At 30.8% G+C, this 14,156-nt stretch overlaps 1 protein-coding gene across 1 annotated transcript; it reads left to right on the forward strand.

The window, feature by feature from the left end:
* Nucleotides 1–5,149: 5,149 nt before the first annotated feature.
* Nucleotides 5,150–12,707, forward strand: LOC127734677 (homeobox protein Nkx-2.5-like). The gene is made up of 3 exons (XM_052244677.1): nt 5,150–5,615; nt 6,794–6,993; nt 12,051–12,707. Exons 1-3 carry the CDS (start codon nt 5,321–5,323, stop codon nt 12,435–12,437), a joined length of 882 nt encoding a protein of 293 aa, XP_052100637.1. The 5' UTR covers nt 5,150–5,320; the 3' UTR covers nt 12,438–12,707.
* The last annotated feature ends 1,449 nt before the right edge of the window (nt 12,708–14,156 follow it).

Consider the following 14,156-nt stretch of genomic DNA (forward strand, 5'->3'; position numbering starts at 1 on the left):
TAGTTTTAGAAGAGGGTCAATGTATCTGTAGCATAGTACATAGATACCTATTTAACATACATTTTTCTGAGAAAATAGAAACCGTACGAGAGGAAAATGACAAACCTTGTTGGCTTATGCAAACAGGAAGTAGAACATCGTAAGAATTGAAAAAGTTGCTCACGATTTGGCATTAGAATGCAGATGATGCTATAATAATGATGAAGTTACTGAGGAAACTGTTATGACAATTTCTGTGGGAGGTTTCAAATGTAATAAGTTAGTTGCAAACAAGCACTAGAACATCGAAGGAACAGAAAACGTGTCGTATGGATGTGCAAACCCATCAATTTGGTGCCATACAGCTATAAGCTAATATGACATGTTGCAGAGAGAAAAAATGAGACACAAATGTGCTACATTGTGGACAGACGGATGAACGGACGCGACGAAGTAAACTGCTCCCGTGATGCAGGTGTATTTGAAAACATACCATTAGTGTAGAAAAGAGAAGAGTCCTTTCAACGATTTTCTGTCGAATAGTTTAATCATTTAATACAGTTTTCATCAAGACATTTCGTACATGCCGGTAGCGACCTTTGAGTAGAAAATTCGCATACATATAGACGTACCTATAGACGATTTAATATCCAAACTTACGTACTCGTGTAATATTGCTATAATATTGGCTGCTAGGATATTTACCAACAATTAACTAACGAGAGTTCGAAGTAAAACATGATATTCTACCATGACCTGTATTTCATTGAGATCTGTACTATATTTTACTGTTTATATGTTAAGGATATCATTATCCAAATTCGGTATATCCAAGGATGTTATATTCGGAAACCTCTTGTCCGTGCTTGATATAAATATACCAATGGTTGTTATATAAGTTTTAGCGTGAGATGATCCGTGCAAGTGTTGGTGATATGAAAAATCAAACATGGGACTGATTAACATATATATACAAAATGTAAAATATAATTGAAGATGTCTTTTTGGTTATTTGTGTTGTTATGTTGTTGTCTCGTTGTCGTTTTCCTCACATTTCCTTTTATCGAAAAAAAAGCGCCGTTAGGTTTACAAAAGCGATATGTTAAAACTCAACTTTTAATGACGATATGCGCTTTTACTTAAAAACCATAAAATCTGGGAAATATAAGCAATACAAACCCCTCTAAAAAGGAAATGAACTCATCTGCTCTGGATTTAAAAGCAGTTCCTGCTTCGCTGGTGACACTCGTCGTGTAAACCATTTTTTTATTTTCTTTAAAATCGCTGATCAAACATACAGTGGTAAGGCATTTCGGATTGGTAAATGTCTCTAATCATGTCATTTTTTACTTTAATTAATTGCTACTAATGATTTAACTTCGCGATATTCAAAACGAATCAAGTATATAAAACACAAACATAGCAGTGGTATCTAAAGCGTTTCGATGCATTTGATCTACTTTAAAGCGACATACTAGCTTTCCTCTGCATGATACATTTTCTAAAACAAAAGTTATGATAAACAACTGTACATCATACTTTGAAGATTACAAGGTTTTATACTCCTCTAATATAGAAGAAAATTTCTGGATGCATTCTAGTTTATGTGTAGGACTCACATGCATGGCGGGTTACAGTTCTATGGCAGATTCCAAATCTATGGTAAATATGACGTCATGCCATCCCAAAGGCTATGGCAAATTTTCTAGTTTCCAAATCTATTGAAGATTTTCTGCAAATGGAGGACTAGTCAATACATATCTGACCAATTGACTTGCCTTAAACTAGTAGCTTTCTCAAGAAATCTTACTTTCTCCAACAGTATACAGGTATTCGACATAACTATTGCTAAAAATGTTGTAGATTAAATTTTGTTTTTAGTTTCCAAATCTCAAGAAAGATTTTTTGTTACAATAGTACAGGTAATCTCTGTGATATAGCTGAAAAATCCTGCAGATTATGTTAAAAGAAATTTAAAAAGTACCCCATAGGAATAATAAAAATAACAAGAAAACAGCATAGCATAACAAAAAATTATGAAAGGAAAGCAAAAAACATACCAAAGTCACAGTAAAAACTCGTACAATCAAGGGCAATATAAACACAGACCAGGATAATAATTTAGAGTGTTTATTTTTAATAATACATAGTTGACTCTTTTCCCGAAAAATTACGCAATTTCAAATTCTGTCATAGATTTTGAGAAAGCAAACATAATGTTTGCTATAGATTTGGAGAAAGCAAACGTAACATTTGCCATAGATTTGAAATCTGTCATATATCTGGAACCCACCATAGATTTGAGTCCTACATATTTACCCTTTTTTGTATTTTATTTCTTTTTTTCTGTTAACACACTGGGCATTTCAGATCGCTAGATTTAATTTGTACCTTTACAATATTTTGTCATGTAAAAAGTAATTTGACTAAATGATACTCTCATTTATGTGTGTTGATTTTGAACAAATTTGTTGACAACCTTAAAATTACAATTTTTCAGTCATACAATTTATTTTAAAATCTATGACTTATTTATAGAAGCTGCGGCTTCTATCGATAAAAAAACTGCGACAAATGTACAAAACAAGTAGCGAGATAATTCGACAATTAAGAGATAGATACGTTCTTGATAGCAAGTGTAAGTGCTACTTAGGTACACTAATAGATAAGCATATAACAGAGTTAATCTTTGTCATTTCTCGTGTAATTAGTGCCGATCATTATATAATGATATGGTGCCAAAATCTCTGATGGGAAACCTTTGGCATGCTTATAATTTAAGTCAGTTCGAGCTGTATGGTGTGTCAATTGATACTTAATCACCCTGTCTGATTGCTGCATCAATTAATTTGAGCATCCATGCCATCATGGATACAACTAATCGAAGTGGAACACATAGGGGACTTTCAAAGATCTTTACTGGTCATGTTGTGACTATTGATTCTCTAAAAGAGAAAGAAAATCGTTTAAAGTAAACATAGTTCCGTATTAAATTAAAGATTACAGATCGCTGACAGCAATCTATTTAAGACATTTTAATAAAAATGTGAGTAAAATTACAAGAAATCAAACAAATTAGAAAAGTTAATGGCCTTCAAACCGAAGAGAGGGCTAAACAGTGTTTTTAAATTCGTCACATTTCTACATCATAATTCAGAATCTTTTGTTTTTGGTTAAGATCATGTGTGCTTAAAAATTCCTACAGGAAATTTTTAAAAAAAATCTTGTATTTAAAGCAAATCTTAATTTCAGTACAAGGATAGGCATCAGATCTCAGAACCATTCAATCCAAAATGGCCCAAGACTTGCATAATTTCTGCACTCATAAATGTACGCGTATGTTAAAATTTAATTTTGTTTTACGAACAATATAATCAAAATTTGATATTTATGACGATATAAATTATAAAAAGCATGAAGAAATTGCAGAGTGTCCGTCTCCAAAATGAATATTAGCATTTTCACATGACTGTGTTTTTTTTAAGTGAGGTTTTCGTCGCTTATCTATCACTCTATAACACTGTTTTGCGCTTACTCACTCCTGAAGCGCTTGAAAAAAATCTTATACCGAAATATGAAACGAAGAATATTGTATTACGTAAAACGTTTTCAAAGAGACTGTTTTCACGTTTCTTTCAATTATTTTAATTTGTAATCATCATTCTCTTAGATATAAAATACATAATTAAGGGTAATACAAATAATGAAAAGATTACGTCTTGTGAAATCTCAGTTGTATTTCAATATTTCAATAATTGCTTCTCTCTAACGACAAATTGCCCCATTAGTTATGTCTAGAACATCTTTAAGATAGCAATCCACGTCCCAAAGCGATCAACGTGTCAACTTAATTAAACCTGCTGGCCTGCCACTATTACGTGAAATCATTATACATTCTAAGCAAAACGAATTGTTCTATTAATTAAGGATTGAATCAGAAACACATGTCTCGGTTTCACATCACATATCTGTTTACATTTAAATCGTAATTTTTGCAATAATGTGGACATCATCTGTCAAAGACTCTCTGTACTCAACAAGAACCATGAGGCATTTAATAGCGACGACTCCGTCATATAGAATTATATACCCCTTTAAGGCACATAAATGTCAGAACTTATACGATTCCCTTGTGTAAAACTATTCAGCTTGTAACGGTTATAAAATAGCCCTTATCAACAAATATTGTATTTTGACGAAGAAGAAAAAAACAAATGAACATTTTAATGGAATGATCAAGGAACTGACTGATAATTAATTGATTTCTAACCATAGATGTTTTCCATTTTTAAAGCTGATTTTTGATAATTTCATTTTCCATCTGTTATATAAATTCACTTGGAATAAATATGTTTAGCAAGTAAATTAAAACAAAAGTCAAAATGACTTTACTTTACACTTTTTGTATTTTTTAATAAATAAATAAATAAATAAATAAATAAATAAATAAATAAATAAATAAATAAATAAATAAATAAATAAATAAATAAATAAATAAATAAATAAATTTGGTTTATTTTTTTTATTGAATTTCGCGACAGCATACTAAAGTGAAAGCTTGTCATCAAATGATAGTGTGAGGCGCGAAATATATCTGATGAAAATTGTCTATTTCAAGAAAGAAAGTGGAAAAATAAGTTTCTAGTTAAAATACTTCAGCAGCTTAATTACAGCTTTATCAATAATTTAAAATTTATATCTATATCCAGAGAACAAATATCTACAACCTTCCTATATTTTATTGCTAAAAGGATCAAATTAGCTTATAATCGTCTAAAATATACTTTTCTTTTCACAAGACCTTTGAACTAACACGCGTGAAGTGAAAATTAAATAATCTTGAAAAAAGAAAATTGCTTGTAATTTGTAAAGTGATCTGTTCTACTATCAGAAGCAATATGGTTCTAGATAACTAAAACAATTAAACGCCATACTATCGGTCAATATTGGAAATCTTATAGGCTTACTTTTGACACCTAGCCTTATGATCGGGAGTTTATCGGTAATGTTTTATGATCATTAATTTTCTAAGTGACAGTATAATATAACATCGAATTTGCCAATAATTCCAACTAAATATTAGTAATTACAGTACATTATTATGTACGCTAGGCACCTCCCCCAGACCGGCATCAACTTATAGCCTCATTAACTTGCTAATAGATTTATATCAGTTCGAGTTGTTACACCACTAACCGCCGTTTGTTTTAATAACACTTAACTACTGCAGTTTAAATTTTAACAAATTACCTTCTTTAAGGAGAGAACATTTTTAAACACTTTGTTGTATCTTCAGAGGTGAAAAAACTATCGATTTTATTTTATTTTCTTCTGTATAATTATGGAATGTGGAATGAACCATAGACTGCACGCCTTTGTTTCATCGACGGGTTTGTTGCAGCAGGGGAGCATGCTGTTCACCACACCTAGAACATGGCACCCCCATATCTATGAACCACCCAGAAAATGTAGGAGACATTTCATATCGGATATACTTGGACTGAGTGAAAACAATGAAAAGGAAAATCTAAAGAAAGAAAGTGTTAAAGAAAATGACTTAATAAGAAGTTATACATGTAAATGTGAGGGGTGCTTCTTGAGAACAAGCACGTGTGACATTAAGCAGGAAATTAAAGGTAAAGTCACATTCTCTTATCATTTTTATGTAATATTAATATAGATTGCATTCAAGTTAAAATCGTCTTATTTATATCTTAAGATTTCGATAAGCAAAAATAAATATAGCAGTGTCACATTGTATAATAACGAATTATCAGACATGTACTTGTAAAATGAATTGAAGTTTCTATATAAAATATAAGACTAATAATAAGATATTGTCTATAATTTGCAAATTGATTTATTGTTCATTATTGAAATATTTCAATATAAAATTATGTGTATATATATATATATACAAAATGTGTAATTTATAGAATATATTGGGAAAATAAAATAAAAACAAATTGACAACCAATAGTCCTAATAAATAATCATAAATGGTCATTAACTATTAACGCACAACAAATGTCAGAATTGATGTTTTTAATTAATAGTTTGATAGTTTTGTCCGTGTAAGAAGTCTTGTCCAAGTACATCGTGGTATAAAAAATGGCTTTCCTTCACATTTCTGTGGTAATGCTTTGTCATGATTTACAGACGTGGATATCGTTTTCAAAACATTACATATTTTATCATTCTCCGATGTTTGTTTTTTTTTTATAGAATAAAAAACAACTAAATACAGATCATATATTAAAAAGAGGAAGGGACCAATATTCTCTGAAACTTAACATATCATTATAAGATGTCTATAATACAGAGGTAGACATGCATTATTTTTTATAAGTAAATGAACAATTTGTCCGTTGATGAGCAAAACACACTTATTCACGAATTTTCGTTTTTAACATATTAAATGAGATGATAAGTGAATCATCAAAATATTTCGTTTATCAATTTCTCATAAGTATTACATGTATATTATGCGTGGAAAAGTGAAGACAAAAAAGGTATATACTAAATATTTAAATTAAATAATTCAACGTAAAATTGAAAATGGGGATATTGGTTGGCTGCAAATAAAGCAATCTCATCAAACACTGAAGTTCAAATTTTGTAAATAATTATATTGATGTTCTTCACCTTGTCAGTTGATGGGAAGTCTACAACGATGAACGGAAGAGACCAATAATTACAACAAGGTCAAGTTCCTTATGACACTGCATGCACGTTTTAATTCAAATACAAAAATTGTGAAAACTTAAAGTTGAGTCGCACAAAAACGTAACTTTATTTTTTCATTCATTTTCAGAAGAATCTGACCCCGAGGATTCCCGAAAGAGATCATCCGATGATAACTGCAGTGATCAAAATCTAAAGAAAAAGAAAGCCCGAACGACATTTACCGGGAGACAAATTTTTGAACTTGAGAAGCAATTTGAGCAGAAAAAGTATTTGTCTTCGGCAGAAAGAGCAGAAATGGCTACAATGTTGAATGTTACAGAAACACAGGTAGATATTAATTCTGTTAGTGTCATTGCTGTGTCTTCCATTGCTTGAAAATAGGGAAACTCTTTTAAGAATATCTTAATTTGAAAGGAGATCAGAGATCTAACACACAAAGCGTTAGTGCATGGTATTTACGAAAGAGTCAAGTTTAAATTCACTGGCTTTTGTTTATTTTATAGTCTCTTTTTTTGTAGAATGTTTTCATGTTTCAACTTTTCGGTATATTGAAAAACTTTTTCAGTATATATATATTATAAAATTGCTACAAGTACACAAAAGTAAGAAAATATATTTAAAGGAGGGGTGTAATCCAAAACTATAGGTGGAAGAAGAACAGATAGCAACATGACCAAGAGCAAAAACTACGGGAAAAGTCAAACAGTAATAAACAAAATGTAACTTTACTAAAAAATAAAGATTAAGCAAAGCTTGTCGAAACTTATTTGAAAACTGTCGGTGAACTCGAATAATGTACGCGTGAATATAAAACATATATAAGCCTTATTCTTCTTGTTTTTGGTCTTTATATACTCCGATCGTCAGTGAATCCGTTCGTTATAGGTATATATATCTTTTATATTCTCATAAAGCCAGGGTCAACTGTCACCCTTCTAGTATGTAATCTCAAGTCCTCTTTAATAACCGGTTACTGGATTTCAATATTTTCCGGATTTTTATTGTTGAGGATCTTAAGTATTAAATGGCATTCTTCGCCTCTTATTATATTTGTTCATCAAACCAAAGGGTTTTATATAAATGTTTACCATAGCAAAGCTTGGCAATACATAATGAGTGTGGCTAGTCAGTTTATATTCTCCTAAACTATATATACTCAATGTAAGTAATCTTTCTTACATAAGGCCACTGTGCACCTTTTATATTTATTTGTTTTTATATATAAAAATCAAAGATAGCAAAAGCATTGGCCTTGTAATATCTATATTTAAATTGGAGAGCGAAGATATGTAGATTTGGACCCTCGTACACAAGCATCGCACAAGTTGGCACTCCGAGGCGGGTGGGGATCAAGAAGGTGAACTGTGGTTTATTTTTATCAATAGTACCGCTTAAGTCGACGCTAGGGGCCGTCTTGACCTTGTTGTAGGGTATGAATTATTCGTTCATTGTTGAAAACCCTACATCAACTGTCAACATGAAGAACAGGAATAAAAGCCCTGTTCATTGATAATTTTCTATGTTTTCTATGTATTGTGTGCGATTTTTTCCCATGTACATTTACTCCATATCCTTTTATTTTCTATTGGCGGTTGTCATGCACGTCTGACTGTTTTCTAGTTTTCTTTTGTTTGAATTCAAAACATTGAAAGATTTAAGTGTTCAAAACCAATAAGTACATATATGTCAGTATTAAATTCATAGTTTTTTTTTACACCAATTCTTGTATAATTAAAACAAACTTTCAAACTATGAAAAAAATTCAAACTCTTAATCTTATAAGGGAAGCAAATACATGTCAAATTATTTACCTTTCATTTATGAAAATAATTTTGAATAAATAAGGAAAAGGAAATTGTAAATTTGTAATTTTTCTGAGTTACCTTTCCTCTTCACATAATTATGTAGGAAATAATTTGAATAAAAAAATCCCACCATTTTATATTTTTGAAATTCATTCATCTATCTGTACTTTGAACAAATATTGCATATCATTATAGGTTATTTTCAGAGGAATCTATTAATAAAAATGTATAATTTAAAAAGTGACTTGATTTATTTTGATGATGTTGATGCTGAAAATTACAATAGAATCAATTATATATTAATAATAATATTAGTATTAATTAATCATTATAGCATACTACAAAGTAAAATATTAAACATCTATAACCGTATAAACGAAAGATCTTATAAAATGTTACAGTATGTATGATGCATTACTATACTAGAATATACAATACAACGTATATTATCCCTAGTATCAGATATTCAAAAAATATAGATATACAAATTAGAAATAAATTTCTGAAATTATTTTTTTAATACAACTTGACGTTTATTTCTTATACCATTATTAAACATATCTCTATATTGAATAACTCATAGAGAAATATGATGAAACTTACAAAATTGAAATTTTTCTTTTATCTGTACTTGCAAATTTGCTATGAATTTTCCCCTTTTTCGTTCGTCCATTTTTCGCCAATCTGACGATTAGTGTTTTAAATCATTAGCCTAGGTTTTATTTCATCTCTTGATTAAAAACGCTGAAGTGACGAGTAGGCTTTATGTTTACATTTTGGGCGTTTGAGAATTTGCTCTTTAAGACCACCGGGAAACATTCATTAACTCCCAATTGGCAACAGCATGCAAAAGCAGTCATGTGTACAAATGTGATGCAAGATAAATTCATCCATTAAAATGAAAAAGTCAAACGATCGGTAGGTAATCTCACTTTTTCAAATTAGGTATTGAAGATGGTTCTGGGCTACATGCATAATTGTACTCTTTTTATAATTTCTACCACTTTGAAATAAACCTAGAACCTACAAAGAAAGTCCTTTCATTGTGATATTTAGAAAAAAAAAACATTATGCAAGTATACATGGTGGCTGTATCATATTCAGATAGATTTATATAACTAAGGCTACGCTAGTGCTTTACGGTCTTTTACATGTATAAATTCAAAGTTAAAAAAAAAATCTCCAAAATTAATTTTCACCTTTATGTTATATTATTTTATATTTTTCTACACTTGATTCATCCTACATCTTTGAAAGATGTGTTTTAGTAGATGCTGGCTCCTTTTGGTAATTAGATAGTCCCCGAAAAGTAAACGATCGTTAAACCTGTTAGTAGCAAACTGGACAGTGATATAAAGTTCAATTCACGTGAAATAATTAGATTTCAACATCCCTGCCTGCGTAAAAAGATTACTCAAACTGCCGAGGGCTATAATAATTCTACCCGTAAAATATGAGAAATTATAGTTTTCACACGATCATCAGAACAGCTTCGGGTTCTTCGTGTATATCTGATCAAATATGCATGTTTTTCAATGCCACAGTATGTGCATGTAAAAACACTGTTCATATTAAGTTATATCGCAAATCTTAAGACCATTTAAGACATTGTATTGCTTAGATACAATACGTGAACATCATTGTCTCAAGTTAAGCCTGACACGTGCAAACTAACAATTATTAGAAAAACAATAAGGAGAAAAGTATCTTTAATGGAAATCATTAGAGCGATGTCGTTTTTTCTATCATAATTTTTCACGCAAGAATCAATTTAGATATTCTAACATTTTATAATACATTTGTCAATGTTTTAATTTAGCTAACGACAGGTGTTAGATTTTGTTTCATCTGAACAATTTTTAACTAATTTAAATTTCATTTAAGTAGGATATTTCCGGAAAAGGGCACACTTTTACGTAAAGTGTCAAAATTATAAGTGTGGCGCTGGTATAAAAGCTCATTAATTTACCATTAACGATCGCCGTTTACTGTTGTGTGAGGTATTTTATGGGAGTTCTTTATGGTTAAAAAAGATTATGGAATTTTTCAAATTAAATATTGATACAATAATGAAATGAAATTAAGTGAGAAAAGCTGATTACGTGATTTCTCAGAATTTACAACAATTTTAGATAATTCATTAATATGATTTATTATGTATTTATACGACAATGTTACATATTTATCATCACTGATGTTGAACATTATTATGCAGACCCTTTTGGGTTTTCTGCTGATATATATATATAAAATAGACTTTGACGGAAACTCACTCATCTGCGGACGGAAGCACAACTCATCTGTGGCACTCTCTCACCTTCAATCTGTGGTATGCGATTGTTATATATATCAATGTTAATTGTACATTCAATTTATGGACGTGCTTTGGAACCAAAAAAAATTTTTTTTTTAAATCAATGAAGACAAAAACAAAATCCGATTTAAATACCATACACAGGTAGTGTGAGGAACTACAGTTTGTTTACTAAGGAAGATAACTCGTTTGGAATATTTTAAAATTACGGCATATCTGTTTTATTGCTCCCCAACATGTTATGTATTTTGTCTCAATCACTTTTGGTTACGGGGTACCGGATTCAGGTGATTAGGAAACACGTAAAAGATCCAGCGATATCTAACCATTGACCTAACATCGGTATGGTCCAATTGATCTGCAATGAGGTGTACTACCAAAGTAGTTGTTCATCTATTCTGGTCTAAAGGTAGCATTGTCTTACAGAATGAACATTACATCAACTGTCAAGATGAAGAACAGGAATAAAAGCCTTGTTCATTGATAATTCTTTGTTTTTTCTATGTATTGTGTCCGATTTTGTCCCATGTACATTTACTCCATATCCTTTCATTTTATATTACGTGTTAGTGTTTAAGAATATAAGCGGATAATTGTCAAATGGGTATTCTTACCTCATCTCTTTATTTCCATCTGGGACTATTATACTAATAGTAAATATATTATGTCCAATGTTTCATAAAGACCATGCCACCTTCCTAACGCAGCATCAAACTTCTTACTTATTTTTTATAAATAATCTTATTATGGTTTATATTTAAAATTTATTTACGATTGTCACTTAATATATGTGATTTACCTTATGATTAGTAAATGTATAGATTTTTATTGTATGTAAATATGTATATAATATTCTTTGTTTTAACTTCTTAAATGTCCAGAAAAAAGACATTTTTGAGTTTGACTTTGTCCAAATGAAAATCTTATAGATTTCCCAACAATGTCTTTTCTTTTGATTCGTAATTTTCATTGCAGAATTCGCAATCAGTAAACCTAATAGAACTTCACAATTATGAAGATGAAAGTTTTTGCAATAATCACTTAATTGTTTTGAATTGTTTCTCCACAACTTGGCGATATCAGATATCACCGATTCATCGTGAATGACATGGATGCATGGTTAATGCATCGACTACAAGAGGAAGCGATATTAAGACGTCATTGAATTCTCGTTAATTTTACTTATGACACTCTAACACGAGTCACAACAACACAGTTCCTAATTATCTATAAAACGATATTTCAACGTGTTTGTTTTGTTTCAGGTAAAGATATGGTTTCAAAACAGAAGGACCAAATGGAAGAAACAGGAGAACATTTCTAACGCTGAAGCTGCAGAACTTAAGCTCAATGTAGAGAAAAGCACGGATGTATCGAAAAAACACGGCAATATGTCGACAGCCAAGAAAAATAAAAGTGAGGAAAAAATTTCACTGGCATTCGAAATTGATAACAAAGACACGCAAACGGAAGTTAAATCCGAAATTGATCCTGCAATTAGTGAAGTAATGAATGAAAAATTCCTAACAAAGCCTGACGTTTATTCAAATGAGAACATGGCTGAAACATTATTAAGCATTTCTAAAACCCAGATGTCGCACTCTTCGAGTGAAAATGACTTAGACGTTCAAGATGACACGGGTGGAATGTAAATAAAAATATGGAAAAACATTTTTGTATAAATTCTTCTTCAAATACGCACGTGTATATTCCTTGTCACACCTGTATTTACTCTGAGTATGGGAGCCATATGTGTAAAATTGTATATATGCATCTTAAGGGTGACCTCCTGAAAGAAACAGTCGGAGAACAAAATGACTAAGATTTTTTCTCCTCATAATGTCAACGTCGTTGTTCAGTCATTCCATTCTCTTTTATATGTATATCTTGAATAAATCCTTTAGAATAAAGGTAACTGAAGATATCACTGTTTTGTTCCATTGCATTTAGTGATCTATAAGGCAAATATACATAACCCCTATATGATGATTTGCAAAATATTGTTCTGATCTCTTTACCAGTATAATTTCAGTATTTGATTGTCTGATAAATTTTTAGTCATGTCAAGCTTTAAATAGAGGTCGGATCACCATCAGATCTTCATCAATGATCTTAAAGTCCAAAAAAGTCGAGAGAAAATTTCATGCATCATATAAACATGGCTGGAAAAAAACCCAAGTGTAACCTACCTAAAACTAAACAGCGAACGGCTGATTCCTGTTTACAGACAGATACAATTACAATGTGCAAATTTTCAGAGTAAATAGATCCATGAGCTCTCCTTATTCAGAATTATTGATAAACAATATAAATGAAGATAAGTATTAACGCAATACCTAATAAACTTTTATACATAACTGTCAAGATTTAATTCTAATATAATTCATATATCCAATATATATATATACTCCTTTAAAAGTAGTTGACTGGAACGAATTTTCAAAGTCGTCTAACACAATACTGATATAAACCTTTAAAATTTCATAAAAATCTTGACAAGAAATGTAGGCTTCAGGGCGCTTACAAGACAATTTTCCATAGAGAATATTTCCAAGGTACATAACTCCTGTAACAATAATTGATCAGCACTGATTTTTGAACTCGATCGGGACATTGCAGTTATAAATCTTTGATATACATTTCATAAAAAATGCTGTATTGGCGTCTAGATCGCTTACAATGAATCGCTGATATAAAAATCTTGAAAGAATTGTACGCCTGAAAGTGCTGACAATCAGGACGGACGCCCACTATTTATATGTCACTCGCATGCACCGCTTCTCCGCGAAGGACAATAAAACACGAATATAAGTAGAAACGTAGATGAGCGGAATGCTCACAGTTACTGCCTAAAATAAAGAACCGGTACAGCATATAAAAAATATACATACATCCCTGGATTACAAATCAAGATTGACATTTTGTCACCTGAGCAACACAATACATCGCGTTAAGCTTACTATTATATACTAATGGTATTGTCACATGAAATCTATTATAAAATAATATGGAACAAAGGATTGGAGTCACGAAAGGCTTAATTTGCCCTAAACTTCTGCCTAAAAAAGCAAGACTATATCAAACAAATGTTTTGCACATAAAATTGATGAGTTAAAAAAAAAAGATGTTTTTGTGCGTCTTTCTGGTTTTAAAAGGAACAAAGGTTCACAGAAAATTTGCAAACTTGAGTAAAATATAAAAAGATACCCGGTTTATAATTTAAAAAGGTCAAAATTAAATTAATAGCTCACGGGTTTGATTTTGTAGAGTCCGTGTTTAGCTTGCAATATATCTATATCTTATTACTGTTACTGTCTGTACATACACAAAACTTTTGAAAATTATGGGAATCACTTCTGTGCTAAATTATC

This window comes from Mytilus californianus, unplaced genomic scaffold (genome assembly GCF_021869535.1).
Source record: "Mytilus californianus isolate M0D057914Y unplaced genomic scaffold, xbMytCali1.0.p SCAF_3, whole genome shotgun sequence".
In the NCBI taxonomy this organism is placed as follows: Eukaryota; Metazoa; Mollusca; class Bivalvia; order Mytilida; family Mytilidae; genus Mytilus; species Mytilus californianus.